The sequence below is a fragment of the Suncus etruscus genome, chromosome 7 (genome assembly GCF_024139225.1).
Source record: "Suncus etruscus isolate mSunEtr1 chromosome 7, mSunEtr1.pri.cur, whole genome shotgun sequence".
Lineage (NCBI taxonomy): Eukaryota > Metazoa > Chordata > Mammalia > Eulipotyphla > Soricidae > Suncus > Suncus etruscus.
Genome location: NC_064854.1, coordinates 5,493,932 through 5,513,906, shown reverse-complemented (window position 1 = coordinate 5,513,906; position 19,975 = coordinate 5,493,932). Strand labels below are relative to the sequence as shown.

Genomic DNA, 19,975 nt, shown 5'->3' with positions numbered 1-19,975 from the left:
CTTAGCCACAATCAAATGGCAGTGGCAAGAGCAAAGGAAAGCCAGGGCAAAATGACAGGGTTTATTTGGGTACAGTCTAAAAAAGTTCCAAAGACACAATTTTAGACTAGGAAAGCATACAATGGATATAGAGCAGCACAGAAAAAAAGACCACGCCTTTGAACCTCAGAGACAAAGACACACTAGACAGCAAGAGACAGGTCAAAGAAGTCCTACACAAGACATAGCAGCACTGGACAGGAAAAGTGAAGGTCATAAATAGATAAAAATTGAGGACTTTGCTGGGACCCAGACTTATCTACTTAAAGTGTATTACAAACTCTAACTTCTTAGACTTCAGAGTTTTATATGCAACTTCTTTCTTACAATTCTTAGGAGTCCACAAGCTCAGGAAAATCCATTTTTAATTAACAGTAGGTAACTAGCCAGTTAATAGAATCTGAAAATAAATATAAAAGTTTTTTTCCTCTTTATTGCCTTTTTTGTCTGGTATCAAAGTAATGTTTGTCTCTTACAAGGTATCTAATAAGATTCCTTTTTCTTGAACTTTCTGCAAGAGCCTGAGACTTTCAAGATTTGAAAGAATTCACTAATAAACACATCTGGGTCTGTACTTTTGTTTGGGGGAAGCCTTCTGATTATTGTTTTGATTTACTAAATAGACATGAGCCTATTCAAATGCTCTGTTTCCCTTTGATTCAACCCTGGGTTGTTCTAGCAGTCAAAATATTTATCCATATTTCCATTTTTGAAAGATTCTCTCTGAAAAGCCTTTAAATTTCTGTGGTATCTGTTGTGACACCTTCTGTCTCATTTCTAATATGATTTACTAAAGTTCTCCCTTTCTTTGTGAGTCTTGCTAATGGTTGTCAAATCCCAAACTCTATTCAGAAAAGAAATTTGCATTCCTATGTTCAGTGGAGCAGTATTCTCAAGAAGCAAAATCTGGAAACAGCCCAAGTAACCAGGAAAAGATGACTTGATAAGGAAGCCCTAATATATTGGCACATAGATTTTATCTATCAGAAAAGATAAAATCATGCAATTTGTAACTACATAAATACATTTAGAGGGTATCACTTAGTGAAGTTAGAAGGAGAGAGAGATAGGCGCATAATGATGTCTTTTATATTTGGGATATGAGGAAACATACTAAGAGAATAACTAATGCTCAAAGGCAACAGTAATTTAGAAATGGCATATGATATCTTCAGGGGGAAGATATCATATAGGGCAGGGGTCTCAAACTCGCGGCCCGCGGGCCGTTTGTGGCCCTCCGTACAACATTTTGTGGTCTGCGGCTGGCCTTCAAATATCACAGTATTTGCGATTATTCGCTTTCCGAATAATCGCAATAAAAAATCGCATTAGTAAGAAAAAATCACATTAAACATTCGCATACTCGAGCAGTTTCATTCAGGGTATGCAAATGTTTAATCTGATTTTTTTTTCTTACTAATGCGATTTTTTTATTGCGAATATTCAGTAAGCAAATAATCGTGAATACTTTGCGCTAAGTGCAGACATCATTTCCGCTGCTCCTGCCCACTGTCCCTTGCATTATCAGAAGCCGAAGGGAGAGAAGGGAAAGAAGTTTATTACAGAATTAGATTTTGTCATACCTTCATCATGACTTCATCAAAGCCTGCAGTGAAGAGAAAGATTGATGATGAGCACAGACAATTTAAGGAAAAGTGGGAGACGTAGTATTTCTTTGTTGAGCACAGGGGCATCCCCACACGTCTTATTTGCTCAGAGAAAGTTGCAGTGCTCAAGGAATACAACTTGAAACGCCATTATTCAACTAAACATGCTGAGGAATGTGCAAAATATCAAGGAAATGAGAGAGCCAAGCGGGTTGCCAGTCTTAAAGCATGTCTAATGAGGCAACAAGATTTCTTCAAGAAAGCAACCAAAGAGAATATTGCATCAGTCGAAGCTAGTTACATGGTTAATGAGATGATTGCTGAGGCATAGAAACCATTCACAGAAGGAGAGTTTGTTAAAAAATTTATGTTACAGGCTACAAGTATTATCTGTCCAGAAAAGAAAAGTCAGTTTACAAAATCAGCTTTTCTGCCAACACTGTGGCAGAGCGCATTTCTGACATGTCAAGTGACATTTATCAACTGTGTGAGAAAGCCAAATGTTTTGATGCATACTCAGTTCTCTTGACGAGGGCACAGATATAACAGACACTGCGGCAGCTCACAATTTACGTCCGTGGTGTTGATTGCAATTTTGAATTGACAGAGGAGCTGCTCACAATCATTCCAATGCATGGCCAGACCACCGCTAATGAGATATTTTGGCACCTGTGTGATGCCATTGAGAATGCATATTTGCCATGAAGAGGTTTGTTGGAATAATAACTGATGGAGCACCATCTATGACAGGGAGGAAATATGGACTGGTGGCACTTGTTCAAAAAAAAAAACTTGAAGAGGAGGGTGTAGAGAAGGCCATTGCTCTTCATTGCATTAGCCATCAGCAGGCCCTTTGCAGTAAATACCTGCCATGTGACAATGTGATGTCTGTTGTTGTGAAATGCATCAACCAAATCAGATCCAGGGGCTTAAAGCACAGGAGGTTCCATGCTTTTTTAGAGGAAATAGAGTCAGAATATGGAGATGTGCTCTATTTCACCGAGGTACGTTGGCTCAGCAGGGGAAATGTCCTGAAAAGATTTTTTGAGTTGAGAGAAGAAGTGAAAGCCTTCATGGAGAAGGATGGGAATGCTGTTTCTGAGTTGAGTGATCACAAATGGCTCATGGACTTAGCTTTTCTTGTTAACATCACATTTAAGCTGAATGTACTAAACAAGATGTTACAAGGCCCGGGGCAGCTTATCAGTGCTGCCTTTGACAATGTGAGATCATTCTCCACAAAACTTGTTTTATGGGAATTCCAGCTCTCTCAGACAAACCTTTGCCATTTCCCAGCTTGCAAGGAACTTATGGATGCAGGCATACCATTCAGTGGTGAGAAATATGTTGATGCTATTTTTAAGCTAGAGAAGGTATTTGATCACATATTTGCAGACTTCAAAAAGCACAGAGCCACTTTCCAAATTTTTGTAGACCCCTTTTCCTTTGATGTGCAAGATGCCCCTCTTGTGCTTCAAATGGAGCTCATTGACCTGCAATGCAACTCTGATCTCAAAGCCAAGTTCAGGGAGATTAGTGGAAAAGCAGACATGCACGAGCAATTTTTGAGAGACTTGCCCCCCAGCTTCCCTGAGCTTTCCCGAATGTTCAAGGGCACAATGTGCCTTTTTGGGAGCACATATTTGTGTGAAAAGTTATTCTCCACATTGAACTTCAATAAGTCAAAGTACAGGTCTAGACTTAATGATGATCATCTTCAAGCTATACTGAGGGTCTCAACTGCTTCCTCTCTAAAGCCAAATGTGGTTTAGATGTGTGAGAAGTGCTGTCAAGTCTCTGGCAGCAAGAAATAGGCAAAAGATGCCATGTTCAGAAGAACTGTTCATGATCTTCACTCAATGTTCTATTCATGTTCAGAAGAAATAATTAAAACTGTTAATAATGATGTTTGAGGACTTTTTTGTGTGTGTGAAATCCCTTATGTGGCCCTGCTTCATCTCGAATTTGCCTCCTGCGGCCCCCAGGTAAATTGAGTTTGAGACCCCTGATATAGGGGGAACGAGACTAATAGGGTTGAAAATGGGGTAATGTAAGATGAAACCCAGCAATTATCCCCAAACAAAGGAATTTCCCTATCTTCCTCTTTCCCATAACCCCCGATAAGTAAAATCTCCCTAGATAGGTACTTTTGTCTATCTCTTGACCTTCCCCTGCTGGTAAATGGGAAATTAGTTTAATAAAGAAAGAATGAGTTCTGCTTGATACCCAGAGATGCCATCAGGCACAGACTGACTCCATGGCTCTCTCCTGCCTGGCATAGTTCATTAATTCTTTGCTGCTATCCTGCTTCCTCAGATCTGTCCACCTGAGTGGTCAGATAAGGGGCCTGGGGTAGTCTCACAATCTGTGTGAATATTATTTTACAATTGTCACCCAAAGAGACACACAGGGACCCCAAGAGACCCCAACAATGGTGAGTTACTTGATCCCTGAGGTGGATAGTCTCCTTCAGCTGGACTGAGTGTTCAGTGCCCAACAGTGGAATATTGGTGCTCATAGCACCTGTTCTGAACATGACAGAGGCTCCCTCAGGTGGGACCAAAACAGGCAGTGAAGAGAACTAAAGACTCTGAGCAGTGTCTCAGAAGCCAAGGCCCATGGCCTTTCTTCTATCAAAGGTACTTTGTGCAAGGACCTCGTCCCCCGAACCTGTAGCAGCATATCGACATCATCGATGGGGTAGAAGCCAAAGAGAAAACTCCTTTGTGGGGGACCAACAGCAGAGATGAACTGGTCACTCCACCCAGATTCCAGCCCAAGAACGGATGGTCTTTCTGTCCCAGAAGACTGCAGCAGCGCAACACAAAAGAAGATGGAGATGAGGATGCAAGCCCAGCATAACATCAACTGAGAAGAAGCTGCTTTCAGAACCTCCTAAAACTTTCTTCTAGGTTAGTCCCAATCCTATTTGCATCGGTATCTATATTACTAGTTAAACTGTGTGTTCTACCAGGATAAATATTAATAAACTACTATCTTGTCCTATGTCCTCATTGCAGACCAAAATTTTATATAAACTTTAGTATTAGTTTGCACAATTCCAGAGAAATCCATAATATTATCAGATTTTTAATGGTTCTTAGCTGTCCTAGAGAAAGTCTCTCAATTGCTGCGATGCTTGATTGTGTATATTATATAACAAGTTATTCTCAAATTATGTCTGCACAAAAATTCTAATGTCTTTGTCCACAGTAGTTGATGGAAAAGAAACTTGTATACTATATTCTTATTACAGTATTCATTGTAAGAATGTTTTAGTAAAATCATTTTCAAACTATATATATATATTATTAGAAGTGTAATCATTTTGCCTCCCAATGCTTACCACAGGCTGTGTTCTTTACACTGACTGTATAGAAAGAGGAGGTACAGTAAAAATGCACCCCATATACACCTCAGCCCAGGCTCTTTGCTGGTTTGTATTCTGAATGGGGCGACATAAAAAATAAAAGCAAGAAATGTAATAATTTGTTTAGGAAAGTTTAGATGGAAAAGGAACACAGGTGGTCTAGACTTCATAATAAACTGCATGATGTAAGAATGTTTAAGAATATTCAAAGTAAGTGTATCTGCAGAAAGGTTTAATATTTATGCTCAGAGAAGTCTATGAAAACATTCTGTGATATGTATAAGACAAAAAAGGAAAAAGCTGATTGTTTTGAGAATATGTATGCACAATCTGACCTTTGATGCTTTTGCAGCCAAATTTTACTGTGCCTATGCTAAATAACAGCTTTTATAATTTCTAATCTGGAGTTCTTACCTCTGTCAGAGAAAAGAACCAAACTTGTAGCTTTTCTCACTTTTTTGTTTTGTTTTAAACAGAAAGGGCTGAATTGTAAGATGATACCCAGCAATTAACCCAAAATAAAGGTATTCCACCATTCCTCTCTCCCATAACTGCTCCCTTTGATATGTAAAAAACTCCTACATTTGTACTTTTATCTGTCCCTTGAACTTCCTCTTAGTACATTAGAAATTGGTTTAATAAAGAAAGAATGAGTTCAGCTTGATGCTCAAAGATAGCAACAGGTGCAGAATGGCTCCATGGCTCTCAGCTGACTAGTTTGGCTCATTAATTCTCCGCTTCTACACTGCTTCTTCAGACCTGTTCACCTGGAGGTAGAGAGATGATGCCTACAGTGATTTCACAACCCATGTGGATATTATTTTACAGGGTAACACTGAGAGACTAGTGTAGGGAAGCATATATTCTAGTGGAGGGTGTAGAGCTAGAATGATTCATGAATAAACTCTGACTATTATCTTACTACAAATAATGGTACCTAATATAAAATATAAACAGGTTTTATTTATAAGTGAAGATAACAGTGCTCAATTTTAGGACTTAATGCATAAATAATGAAGGCAAGTTTTGTTATTTGTAGAAGAGTAGATACAGACATCAATCAAACATGTATTTATAATTAATTCAATCAAATATTGAAATTAATATTTGATGTTACTGACATTAAAGAATGTCATTTGGATACAAAGTAGAAAGGATCACTTTATGATGCCATCACTTTAAGATGCCAATATTATAAATAAATGGCAGAATTACTATAAATAAAGATAAGGGGCCAGAGCAATAGTAGAGCTAGTTGGATACTTTCTTTGCATATAGAGAATCTTTTGATTACAAAGTAGTAGGGATCATTTTATAATGTCAACACATGATAAACAAATAACAGAATTACTATTAAAAAGAAAGATGAGGGGCTGGAGCCATAGCACCGTAGTAGGGTATTTGTCTTGCATACAGCCAACCCCAGATGGACTCTGATTCGATTCCTGGCATCCAGTATGGTTCCCTGAGCCTGCCAGGAGTGACTTCTGAGTACAAAGCCAGAAGTAACTCCTGAGCGCTGCTGATGTGACACACACACACAAAAAAAAAAAGGATGAGGGGGTGAAGAAATATTAGAGCAGGTAGATCACTTTGCTTGCATGCAGCAGAGACCGAATTTTGATCCTGGACTCCTGTTCCCAGAATCTACAAGGAGTGATTCCAATATAGAGTCAGAAATAATAACATGGGTGTGGCCCATAAAAAAATACAGATGCATATTTACCTTTCTTCTCATTAACAAATTAATCAAACAAAAACAGAACGATCATGACTAAGCTGGGTTTATCTCTAGGAGTCAATGCTGTCTTAATGTTAAAAAAAATCACTTAATAGTACAATGGCAAAACAAAAAAAAATTTCAACAGATGCAGATAAAATACAGGAAACATTTCACTATTCACAGTCAAGATCAGATAACTAAGTGATGTATGGTGCTACTTCAAGCTTTAAAAAAGAAAACAAAATTCTACTACTACTATTATTATATTTTAGACTCCTAAAAGCAAATTATATCTAATACTGAGAAAGAATTTCTACCCCATACTGTACTAACAGGTCTACTCATTTGAAATGGTTAATTAAAATAAAGTACATAATGATCAGATAAGTAGTAAAACTTTTTTATTCTCAGCTCTAGTTTATTGATGCAAATAATAGCAAAAAATACCTATCAGAGATACTCAATAAGTTAATTAGCAGAATTAATAAGACCTATTGTATTATTATAAGCTACCTGGAAAATGTAATCATTAAAACAGTTCATTGAGTGAAGCAATAGCACAGTGGGCAGTGCATTTGTCTTTCACATGTCCACTTCAAGGTCAATCTCTGTACACCATTTGGTCCCTCCCTCAAACATCACTGCTCTCTGAGTACGAGGCTTTATTTGTTGGTTTTATGTTTATTTAATTTAATTTGAGTAGGGGCCAAGAATAAACAATGAACACAACCAGTTTGAGACAAGGTTGGTGTCAAAACAAAGCAAAAAATAAATTCAATTACACTAAAAAAATAACAGTGACATCCTAATGAATAAATCAAGATATTTTACAACTTCACAATGGAAAAAAAATACATTGAAATAACTTCTAAAGAATCAAAACAGGTGAACAAATAAAGCAAAAAGATATTCTAAGCATGAGGCAGAAAATAAAAAGCTCAAAGAGAAAAAGGAGGAAAATTATAAAATTTTGTATAAGTTATTTAGGAAAATCAAAGAGAAACATATTATAGCTTCTAACATGGATATTTTCTAACAAATTTTTATACAACATTTACAAGAAAAGAAAAATAGAGACTAAATTCCCTCATAGATGCAAAAATCCTCAACTAGAGACTATCACTAAATTCATGAATAATGATCACATATACTTTGTGTTTGGTCAGTTTGCACACAGTCAGATTAACATATGCATGTCATAAAACAAAAGGATATTGAAGTTGTCTCCAATTTTTTTTATTTCCTTTTTGCGTTCTATTATGGATTTAATTCAGGATCGTGGTTATTATGTGGTGCTTGTCTTTATTGTTGTCATGCTCACTGGATTTTTTTATTTGATATTTACTTTTGTATTGTTGTGATGTCTCACTTCCTTTTCCCTTTCCTCTCTCAAACTGAGGTTGAGGGCCGGCGAGGTGGCGCTAGAGGTAAGGTGTCTGCCTTACAAGCGCTAGCCAAGGAAAGGACCATGGTTCGATCCCCCGGTGTCCCATATGGTCCCCCCAAGCCAGGGGCAATTTCTGAGCACGTAGCCAGGAGTAACCCCTGAGCATCTAACGGGTGTGGCCCGAAAAACAAAACAAAAAAAAAAACTGAGGTTGAGAGCTTCTAGAAGGACTCTGCCCATTTTCGGCTTTTTCTATTTTTACCCCATTTTTATTGTTTTTCTTTTCTTCAAACAAAGCCACATAACCTGAATTACCTAGTCCCGCCTCTCAAATAGAGTGGGAGATGGTGGAGGGTACCAGGCCCAAACAGTTGTATGATCACTAAGTAGTAAGCTAGACACAGAGGGGACCACTTGTACTGGCAGCCTTGAGGGAGATGAAGGTGGGGGATATGGGATGCTGGATGGGAATGGCTGTAGAGGGAGGACAAATTTGGGTATGGGAATTCCTCTGATTCAATGTTAATATCTACCTAAAATATTATTGTGAAAGATGTGTAAGCCACTTCGGTCAAAATAAAAAATATTATTAAATAAAAAAATAAAATAAAAGAACTTACATTGATTTCAAGAGTAAAACAATAAAAAAGTAAAAGAGTCATTTCATTTATAAGTAACCAGTGAAAAGAATAAATGTAATTTATTCATGTTTTAAAATCAAATAGGTAATGGAAGTAAATTTCCTTTGTCAATTTAATTAATGACATCTGAATAGCACTCAACTAGAATCAGACCTAATGTGATAACCATAGACATTAATTATGTATATAACCACAGGATACGCTCATCACTTTTGTTGAATGCTTACCTGAAATTAAGAGTAAGACCAGTGGAGGAATATGAATAAAAAAATTACTTGAAAAAGTTATGTGTCAAAATCTGAACAATCTTTATTCCCATCTGTGATTATTTTAAAAATTCTAAAAATTCTTAGACTAATTACTTGTAAAGTACTTTATAATTTTCGTTAAGCAGACATTTCTTGGATGGACACAGCATATTTGGGCCTGAAGTAAAAAATAAAAATTATGGGTTCACAAAAGAATTTATGACTGAGCACGTGCTTTTCATGTAGGAGAATAGGGTTTATTCCCAAGTATTACACTGTCCTTTTAGCATAAAGCATAAGCAGTTACCCTCAATCCCTGCACACCAGTGATGTGGCATCAAAAAACAAATAAGACAAAAAGGAAGTTTGTGAATATTATTACAACTCTAATTTTAAAATATGTCACTGAAAATTAAATAATACACTATGCAATTAAAATATATATATATTTCTAAGTCTTTGGGCTCGTGAGATAGTACAGCAGATAGAGTTCTTGGACTGCATGCAGCTAACATGGGTTTGATCCCAAGCATCCAGTATGGTGTACTGAGTATTCCTACTGTGATCTCTAAACATAAAGCCAGGACCAATCTCTGAGCATGGCTGTAAGTCCTCCAAACAAAACGAACAACAATAAATCTATATGATTAAAAACCTTAGAAATAAATAACCTGGTAACAGGTTAGAGGAAATTATTTGAACAATTAATAAAAACTAAGTTCTCATAGAAAGCACTTGAAGATAGTTTATATTATTGCTTAATAGACAGACATATATTAAGGCATAAAGTAAAATAATCAAGCCATATTCAGAGCTAAACTGGGGCAGAGCTTATATACCATAAGGCACCTCATTGGGTACAGGCTGTCAAGGATTCAACTGCTTATACCATATAGGGCTCCCCACTCCCTATCAGGAGTATTCTCCAAGCACAGAGTGATGAGTAAAGAAGTAATCCTTGATTAAAGTCAGATGTAGCTCCCACTCCCTGATCTTCATCAAATGAATAAGCTTAGAATGATAAATAATATAAGCAATAAAGAATATAGAATTACTAGATTTCTCATGCACTGCTGTATATAGAAAGCTATAAAACTTAGTTTCAAAGGTTGGATAATTTTTTCAGATTGAACATTACGTAAATTTAACACATTTATTTATCCAAGATAAATAAAAATAAGCTCATTTAAAAGTATACATTTTTTGGGGGGTGCCAAACCCAGCAGCATTCAGGGGTTACTCCTGGCTCTGCTTTCAAGAATCACTCCTGGCAGGCTTGAGGGACCATAAGGGATACAGGGGTAGAACCTGGGTTGTCTGCATGTAAGGCTAATGCCCTACTCACTGCTGTGTTATTACTCTGGCACCTAAAGAAACAATTTTAAACAGAAACATCTATGCAAGCTTTACTCACAATAGCCCCAAACTAGAAACAACCTAAATGTCTACCAACAGCTTATTGAATAAACAATGATGTTTTGAATGAGTATAACAAATGTTATTTAGGTGTTTCATTAAAATATATATGGAATTAAAATATGTACATAAAAATAAACATCTTATTTCTTAAAACTAGTTTCCTAAAATTAAAACTTCCAGTCTAAATCATTTCACTGGAGAATTATCTGAGGCAGTAAAATAAAATAATATAATTTTATCGATAAACAAAGTACATTCTTAACTATATATGTTAGAAATGGATGAAGATAAAAAGGATCAGCAATAAGTTATAATAAATAGAATAATACAATCAAAATAGGGGCTGGAGCAGTGGCACAAGTGGTAAGGCATCTGCCTTGCTCGCACTAGCCTAGGATGGACAGCACTTCGATCCTCCAAGACAGGAGAGATTTCTGAGCACATAAAACCCCTGGCATCACCGGGTGTGGCCCCAAAACCAAAAGAAAAAGGATCAAAATAATAATAAATATAATTAAATATAACAAATTAAATTCAGGAACATATGTTGACGTCATGGATGATTATAGGAAGTTTAAGAAACATAATGTAACGTTAAAAAACATATGGGGGCAGCTCCTGGCTGTTCTCTGGGCTTTACTCCTGGACATGCACTCGGGGACAATTCCAAGTGGAGTTTGAGGCCAATATGGGATGTCAGGGATTGAGCCTGGATTAGCCACTGCAAGTCAAGCTTCCTGCCTGCTATTTCTCTAGCTTCAAATAAACAATTTTAAGGTGACATAGAGGTCACTATTCTGTGAAAACTATGAAAAGTATCTGCCAACAGTTCTCGCTCATGATAAAATAATTTAAAGTAAGAATAGATTTTCTTAAAATGACCAATCATATATATATATATATATATATATATATATATATATATATATATATATATACATATCTTGCATTACATCTCAAAGTGAAATATTTTATATTTTCTTTTAATGACTGAGAAGAAAGCCAATAGTTTATCTTATATTTAATGTTTACTCCAGGCCACACAATACAAAAAATAAAGCAAAAAGTTTAAAATAACTATTTATGCTAACCCTTTGATATTTACATAATGCATATAAATGTATTCATACTGTAAGTTGGCTAACATACAAAATTAAGCTGCATAACAAATAAGTTTGTATCTGTATGCTAGTCACTGGAAAAATATTAAATCATATTTTAAAATAGTTAAAACTATGTAGAAAAATTTTACTAAAATTGTTTTAAAAATAATTAACAAGAGATATTTCCATATTATTTTCTTTATCAACTGTAGCAAATTACATTTCCAACACAATGCTTTTATAATAAATATATAAAAATGTATAGTAGATATCTCACTGGTTTATTTCGTCTATGATTATGTTGAATACCTTTGTTTTAGGGCATTTGTATGTCTTTTATTGGAAAATAGTATTTCAAGACATTTGTTTATATAAAATATAATTTGCATTTAGGCCATTGACTTATATAGATTCCAGATATATTTTATATGTACATATGGCTTATAAATAATATGAAAATAACCTAAAATGTTGACAAAAATTAAAACTGTGGGTCTGGCATGGTAGCACAATGGAAGGGCATTTTCCTTGCACGTGGATGACCCATAACGGAAGAGGGTTTGATGCCATATGGTCCCCTAAGCCAGGAGCAATTTCTGCGCTCAGAGCCAGGAGTAGCCCCTGAATGCCATCAAGGTGTGGCAAAAAAAAAACCCCAAAACCTGTGGTTTACATAGACATACATACATGTATACATATATAGTCACTCTTATTTGTGACGATATAAATTCTTCAGTATATCAATTATATGAAGAATTTAAAATAGTTAAACTCACAGACCAAAGATTAATCTGATGGCTGTATGCTACTTTTGAAAATGTTTCATTGGTATTACAGCTTTTAGGCATGCAAATAAAGTAAAATATGAAAGCACAAATATATTATAAAATGACTGGTTAATAATATGGCTTTGTATACTTGAAACTTGTGAAAAGACTAAACATTAAGTAGTCTGACAATATACACCAAAAAGTAATTAAACTACTACTTTTAATTGTGCTTGCGTACTGCAAAACAATAAAATATATTTGAAGCATGTAATTTAGTTATATTTCTAAAATAGAAATATTTTATATTTATATATGTTTCTATATATTTAACATATATTTATATGTAAATATATCTTTATATTTATATATATTTATATGTTTACATAAGAGAATAAATCAATCTCCAATCATTCTATCCTGAATGCTAAGGTGTATATGAAGATGCAAATGACTTTGTGTCAGACTAAATTTTCCTTCGAAGATGAAAACACTAATTTTTTCTTTACTATTATATATATTACATTTATTTATATATATAAATATATATAAATTAATTTATATCTATAAAAATAACATATTTAAATATATATAATATATTGTATATTATATAATAACATATATAAATATATATATATAAATTTATATCTATAAAAATAACAAATTACTATAAAAATTTTAGAGTTGATCATATTTACAGGCAGAGGGATTTAAGGAGGTAACATGGTGGAACCAATCTAATCAGAAACAAGTTCTAAGAACTGAATTTCCATTATTAAGAAAATGATTTTCGAGCCCGGAGAGATAGCACAGCGGTATTTGCCTTGCAAGCAGCCGATCCAGGACCAAAGGTGGTTGGTTCGAATCCCGGTGTCCCACATGGTCCCCCGTGCCTGCCAGGAGCTATTTCTGAGCAGACAGCCAGGAGTAACCCCTGAGCAATGCCGGGTGTGGCCCAAAAACCAAAAAAAAAAAAAAAATGATTTTGCCTGTGAACATCAACCTGTGGGCAAAAACTTTTACCTATTTGATCTGACTTCCTGAGGATCTGCCAGATGTATTTTAGAATTGTCCAGTAAGTCATCATTATAACAGTACAGGACATATTTGTCAACCAAAGCATTCAAGGTGATGAAATAATCTAATTAATAACATAATAAATTCAAATCATGGATAGAGATACATATTACTAATCAAAAGAGTAATGCTTAGTCTCCGTAGGATTTCCAAAGCTTTCAATGTGCAACAGTAAGTCCAGGGAAGTACTACATGTGCTTACTTCCTTTACTTTCAACTGACATCGGTCTATCCTGGGCAACTCATATGGTCCCACTGAGAAGTGCCAACAGTGAGCCTTGAGCATTGCTGATGGTTTTACATTAATGAAACAATGAACAATGGATGAATTATGTATATAAGAGGAAATATATCAAGCTTAAGAGACTAGATATTTGGAAGAACAAAAACATCTTTATGACTTCAATGATTACTGTTGGTGTTCCTACATAGTTCACATGGAGTCTACTATAAAAATAAAATAATTGCTTAATAAACTTCCTTAAACAGTACAAAATATAAAAACATAGACAATTAGAAAATAGTTACAAAGTTGGATTTGTAAGTGTATTTTGGTTAAATCTACATTTTTTCTTTTCTTTTTCTTTCTTTTTCTCTTTGTATCTTTCTTTCCCTTCTCTTTCCCTTCTTCCTTCTCTTTTTCCTTTCTTCCTTCTCTTTCCCTTCTTCCTTCTCTTTCCCTTCTTCCTTCTCTCTCCCTCTTCCTTCTATCTTTCCCTTCTTCTCTCTTTCCCTTCTTCCTTCTCTTTCCCTTCCTTCTCTTTCCCGTCCTCTTTCCCTTCCTTCTCTTTCCCTTCCTTCCCTTTTTTCCTTCCTTCCTTCCTTCCTTCCTTCCTTCCTTCCTTCCTTCCTTCCTTCCTTCCTTCCATCCTTCTTCCTTTTGTTCTTTCTTTCTTTTTTCCTCTGTCTTTTCTTTCTTCTTCTTCTTCTTCTTCTTCTTCTTCTTCTTCTTCTTCTTCTTCTTCTTCTTCTTCTTCTTCCTTCTTCTTCTTCTTCTTCTTCTTCTTCTTCCTTCTTCTTCTTCTTCTTCTTCTTCTTCTTCTTCTTCTTCTTCTTCTTCTTCTTCTTCTTCTTCTTCTTCTTCTTCTTCTTCTTCTTCTTCTTCCTTCTTCTTTCTTCTTTCTTCTTCTTTCTTCTTTCTTCTTCCTCCTCCTCCTCCTTCTTTTTTTTTTTGCCTTTTGGGCCACACCTGGTGAAGCAAAGGCGTTTCGCCTGGCTATGCGCTCAGAAATCGCTCCTGGCTTGGGGGAACCTAATGGGATCGAACCACGGTCTGTCCTAAGCTAGAGCACGCGCACACAAGGCAAATGCCCTATCGTTTTCACCACAGCTCCGGCCCCTATATTATATTTCTTAATGTAGCTTTTTAACATCTTGTCAAATTTTATATACTTAAATAAAACCAAATCAGAAAGTTAAAAGTAAAGTGTAAAAATTAAATTAAACTAAAGACAAAAGATACTGTTCTGTAAAATAAGCTTTTATTTGAAACTTAAATAATATAAATGAATGAGAAAAGATAATAGCAACATGAGTCAAATGGTTTATATCTTAAAATGTAGAGTGGAATAATGAAGCCGGAGAGGTGACGCAAGCTGTAAGGGATCTGCCTTGCCCGCCGGCACTAGCCTAGGACCTAGGGCAGCGGCTCTATCCTCTGGCATCCCATATGATCCCCCAGATGGTCCCCCAAGCCAGCAGCGATTTCTGAGCGCATAGCCAGGAGTAACCCCTGAGCATCACCGGGTGTGGCTCAAAAACAAACAAACAAAAAAACAAAAACAAAAAAGGAAAATGGATTAAATTACTTAACTGTAAAACCAGAGTGTTTGAAAATAGTCTCAGTTAATCCTAAAAGCCTTCTCTGAATGAAGACAAATGAAAGTCACATAGCTGTTCCAAGTAATAAGCATAATCAAAATTGATTTACACTGATGGTAAAACTCGTTATGGAGTTATTTTAGTAGTTTTATTTAATAAAGAACTGTGATTTACAAAGGTGTTGATTGTTGAGTTTTACATATATATTTCAACAGCAATCCACCATCACTGTCCCATATTCCAGAAACTCTCCCCAACCTTGACAGCCTTGACAGAAATGGTTCCATCTTAGATATCATGTCTTCAATGTTGATTAGTCTGGGCTTTGTAATATACAAGAGTTGTACAAAGTTATTGTTAAAGATGAAAATAAATATTCTAGACTACGTACCTAAAACCATTAATGATTAAATCTAAAACACATCATTTTTATCTTTGTCAAGTAACTCCAAAAACAATTATTTATGTTTTCATTAAACAATCTTTAACACTCCTAACTGCTCTGTTATTTAATCCAATGACAAAATTAAGTCAGATATTTTGTTATGCATACATTATACTACATAAATGTTTGCAAACATACTATTTTAAATAAATATCAATGTACTGTAAAAATAGGTGAGAAGCTTTTTACACCATATAGATTTCATAAAAAATCAATTTTCGCAGATATGTGTAAATCAAAAAATCAGAGTTCATTACATACCACAGCACTCAGGACATTTTGGATGTTTCATGATATTCATTCCGTACCCTGGAAAGCAGCGATTAATCCAAACCATTTGAAGAGTGCCTTCAATATAGTAAATTTCAGGCAATGCTTCTGCACGTCTGCCTAGAACTTGTACTTGTTGATTAAAAAACCTCTCTATGATCATTTTAGCCTAAAATGGAAATATAATACAAAATAATTAGCACAAACAAATGTAATTTTAGAATAAAAATGATGCAGATTAAGAAGTAGAGGAAAATTTTGAGCTCATTATTTTTGCATGAAAATGTGATATAAAAGTATAAAAAAATTTGAAATATCAATGAATCAGGCTGTGCCTAATAGGTGAAACTGATACTTTGGTGACAAGACACTATAGAAATGTACATTCTGGGGCCGGGCAGTGGCGCTGGAGGTAAGGTGCCTGCCTTGCCTGCGCTAGCCTAGGACGGACCGCGGTTCGATCCCCCGGCGTCCCATATGGTCCCCCAAGAAGCCAGGAGCAACTTCTGAGCGCATAGCCAGGAGTAACCCCTGAGCGTCACAGGGTGTGGCCCAAAAAACAAAAAAAAAAAAAAAAAAAAAAGAAATGTACATTCTGAAGAGTCAAGTTTTTACACTTAAAACATAAATTTATATAAAGGAAAGTAATACGAGAAGTCATCTGTAAAACTTAAAATATTTCCAAATGTGCTATAAATATAATACAGACTACAAGGAACCCATTTGGATATGTAGAGAAACATATCTGTAGATTTATATCTAGATCACAACTGGACATCTGTGCAAAATAAAAATAGTTCTTCAAAATTAAATATATTGTAAAACTGTGTTCTTATAATGAACAAAAATATTCTTGAGAACAGTAAGGAGTTCAGTTTAAGGTATTGATTCCATAACTTTGTAAGTATTTGTTAGGGGTCACATCTGACCTTACTCAAGCTTTCCACCTGTACTTGTAATCAGGAATCATTTCTGGAGATGCTCAGGAGGTAACACATAGTCCCATATATCTGCATGCAAAGCGAGCATCTCAGCCCTCTATTTCCTAATTTAGAGTCAAGTTCTATAGTTACAATAATAAAAATTTTTTCTTATGACTGAAATACTTGCAATTCTCAGACAAAAGAGATGGAACCAAGAACCCAAAAGAAAACTCTTAATTTAATGGACAGTTGTTTTATAACAAAGTAGAGTTAGATGTACTAATTAAATTAAGAAAACTTCCTCAACAGCTAGTTCTTAGAAAAAAAGTTAGCTAGATTTAAAAACAAAAACAAAATGAAACTGGACCCTCATCTAACACTATATAATTTAAAATATTCAAAGAGGATTAAAGACTTGATGTTAGTCTCAAATCCATAAATCCATCAAGAAAATATGGGCAGACTCTTCATGATACTAATTTCAGAGAGATCTTTAATAATTAGACTCCATTGTCAACTAAAACAAAAAAAAATGAAATTACATCAAACTGAAAGGTTTCAAAATAGTGAAAAAAGTGATGACTAAAATAAAAGTACAACCTATTGAACTGAGAACATATTTGCACATCACAAATCTCACAAATATCTAAGTGGGTACAGAAAGTACAGTGCTTAATTTTTTGCTGTCAATCACCAGCATCCCATATGGCCCCCTGACTACTTCCTGAGTGCAGAGCTAGGGGTAACCCTGAGCATCACCAGTTATGGCACAATCCACCTCCAAAAGAGCTAAAGGACACATGACAACTAGATCATCCCCCCATCAAGAGAAGGAGAAAGGTGCTGACAGATGCTTTATCAAAGAAAATATGGACGGTCAATAGCTATTTTTAAAAGAGAGGTATAATTACTAATTATCATGGGCATACAAACACAAATGACAAACTGCTATCACCTCACATTAATAAGAATATTCTGGGGCCGGGAAGGTGGCTCTAGAGGTAAGGTGTCTGCCTTGCAAGCACTAGCGTAGGACGGACCGCGGTTCGATCCCCCGGCGTCCCATATGGTCCCCCCAAGCCAGGGGCGATTTCTGAGCGCATAGCCAGGACTAACCCCTGAGCGTCAAATGGGTGTGGCCCAAAAACCAAAGAAAAAAAAAGAATATTCTAATTTTACAAGGGAAAACAATCAGTGCTGGCAGGACTACATGGCAAAAGATCTTCATTCACTGGTGGTGGGATTGTCTACTGGCTTAGACTCTATAGAAAATAATAGCGAACTCAAAAAATTAAAAAAGGATTGAATATGACTCAGTGATCTCACTTCATGGCACTTATCCCAATTAATCTTAAAATGTGTCATATTTTATCACAATCTAAATTTACATTATATTGCATTAATTATCCTTCACAGACTTCACTAAGTTAACTAGGCACATACCTTTTCAAATGATAAGTTTCACAGGTCAAAATATGGTGTATGATTATGAATTTCAACCTTACAATATTATAGTTTTAATTCTATAACATTAGCGGCTCTAAACCAGTCAAAGCATGTATAACTGTACCCATATTCATCACAAACCACTAGCGGTACACCTAAACTTACTATTTCTTCAATACTTAGTAAATTATGTCAATATAAAAAACTTCCATGATCATTCAATTACTTTCAATATACTGTATTCAACACAAATCCAGTGTTTTTCGTTATTCAACTTTTACCAGTTTTACGCTTTATTTCCTTGTGTTGCTAATAACATCCAATAAATATGGTTTTTATTTAGTAAATAGGAGGGGTTAGATAGGACTGGGTGTCTTGCACGCGATGCATCCAGGTTTAATCTTAGGTATTCCATATGGTCCACAGAGACTGCCAGAAGTCATTTCTGAGCAAGGAGCCAGAAATAACCCCTGAGTGCTACTGGCCCCAAAACCAAAAATAAATAAATAAATAAATAAATAAATAAATAAATAAATAAATAAATAAATAAATAAATAAATAAATAAAGGAAACAAAATATCAGATTCTCACTTCTCATCTCCACCCCAACCCCACAAATGAGAATGGTACCTTTTATATAATAAAATAGAAAGGAAGTAAGGAGCTGTTTGAAACACTACCTAAATTTTCTTATATCCAGTAATTGACTGTTGATAAGGAATTATTTATTTTTCTTATACCCAGTAATTGACTGTTGATAAGGAATTATTTATTTGTATCAAACAAAAGATGAGATTGAATAATTCTCTGAAATTAAGTAAAAATTTGACTGTTTAAAGTATACTATTTGGGACTATTTCATAATATGAGATAAGTCAATGATGAAACTTACATAATTCTAATTTAAGATGCAATAAATTTATATGAGAAAAGCTGAATATTTGTGCATCTAGCCCCATTACCTACTGCCATGGTAAATCCCTGGTAAGTAATAATTTTCTATGATAATTAAGCATATGTAGGAAGAATATTTTCTGAACTGATTTATTACTTACTAGCAGTAGAACTGCAAATAAAAATCATGACTATTTCAGTAAGATTGTTTGTAAAATATATTAACTTAAGCATAGTGAAACTTGACAGCTTGTTTTTAAACTCTCATTCTGTTTGACTGACCATGCTAATTTAGTGAATTAAAGTGACTGGTACAATTAATTTTTTATGAGCATCATCTGCTTTTATTCAGGACTTACTGCTAGCTCTGTAATCAGGGAAAACTGGTGGATCTGAAAATCAAGCCTGGGACTGCCTCATGGAAGGCTAGTGCTAAAACTCTTTGCATTATAACTTTGGCCCTGTTACAAGTAAAATTTAATATTTACTCTAAGTTAATTCATCAAGCTAGAAAGTAGCAATCAAAATTATAGAGTATCTAAAACAAACTAAATATGTAGATCCTACACAAATGAAGTCTAATATGAGGAATTTATAGCATAGGAGAATGAACATCTAAAAAGTGTGCAGATATTTTATTTATAAAACAGATTTTATAAGGTGTTTTTATAAAAACACAGGTTTTTTTCTGTAGGGTAAAATTCTAAAATGATGGTCAAAATAAATAACAGGAAGTGTGTTAGTTGTCTTAAATGGAATGGGAGTGGTTGTAAGTTTGCTTTAAAAAATACTGAA

The 19,975-nt window shown here is 34.9% G+C and overlaps 1 protein-coding gene and 1 non-coding gene across 2 annotated transcripts in view; one reads left to right on the top strand and one right to left on the bottom strand.

The window, feature by feature from the left end:
- The window catches only part of ZPBP (zona pellucida binding protein), a 120,974-nt gene that overhangs the window by 21,952 nt on the left and 79,047 nt on the right, over positions 1-19,975 (bottom strand). The window contains exon 7 of the mRNA XM_049777029.1: positions 15,909-16,086. Within this exon, the coding sequence (XP_049632986.1) occupies positions 15,909-16,086 (178 nt within the window). The remainder of the gene's footprint in view (positions 1-15,908; positions 16,087-19,975) is intronic.
- On the top strand, positions 4,976-5,109 carry LOC126014725 (small nucleolar RNA SNORA51). The gene has a single exon (XR_007497724.1). It is a non-coding gene; the product is annotated as a small nucleolar RNA SNORA51 (small nucleolar RNA).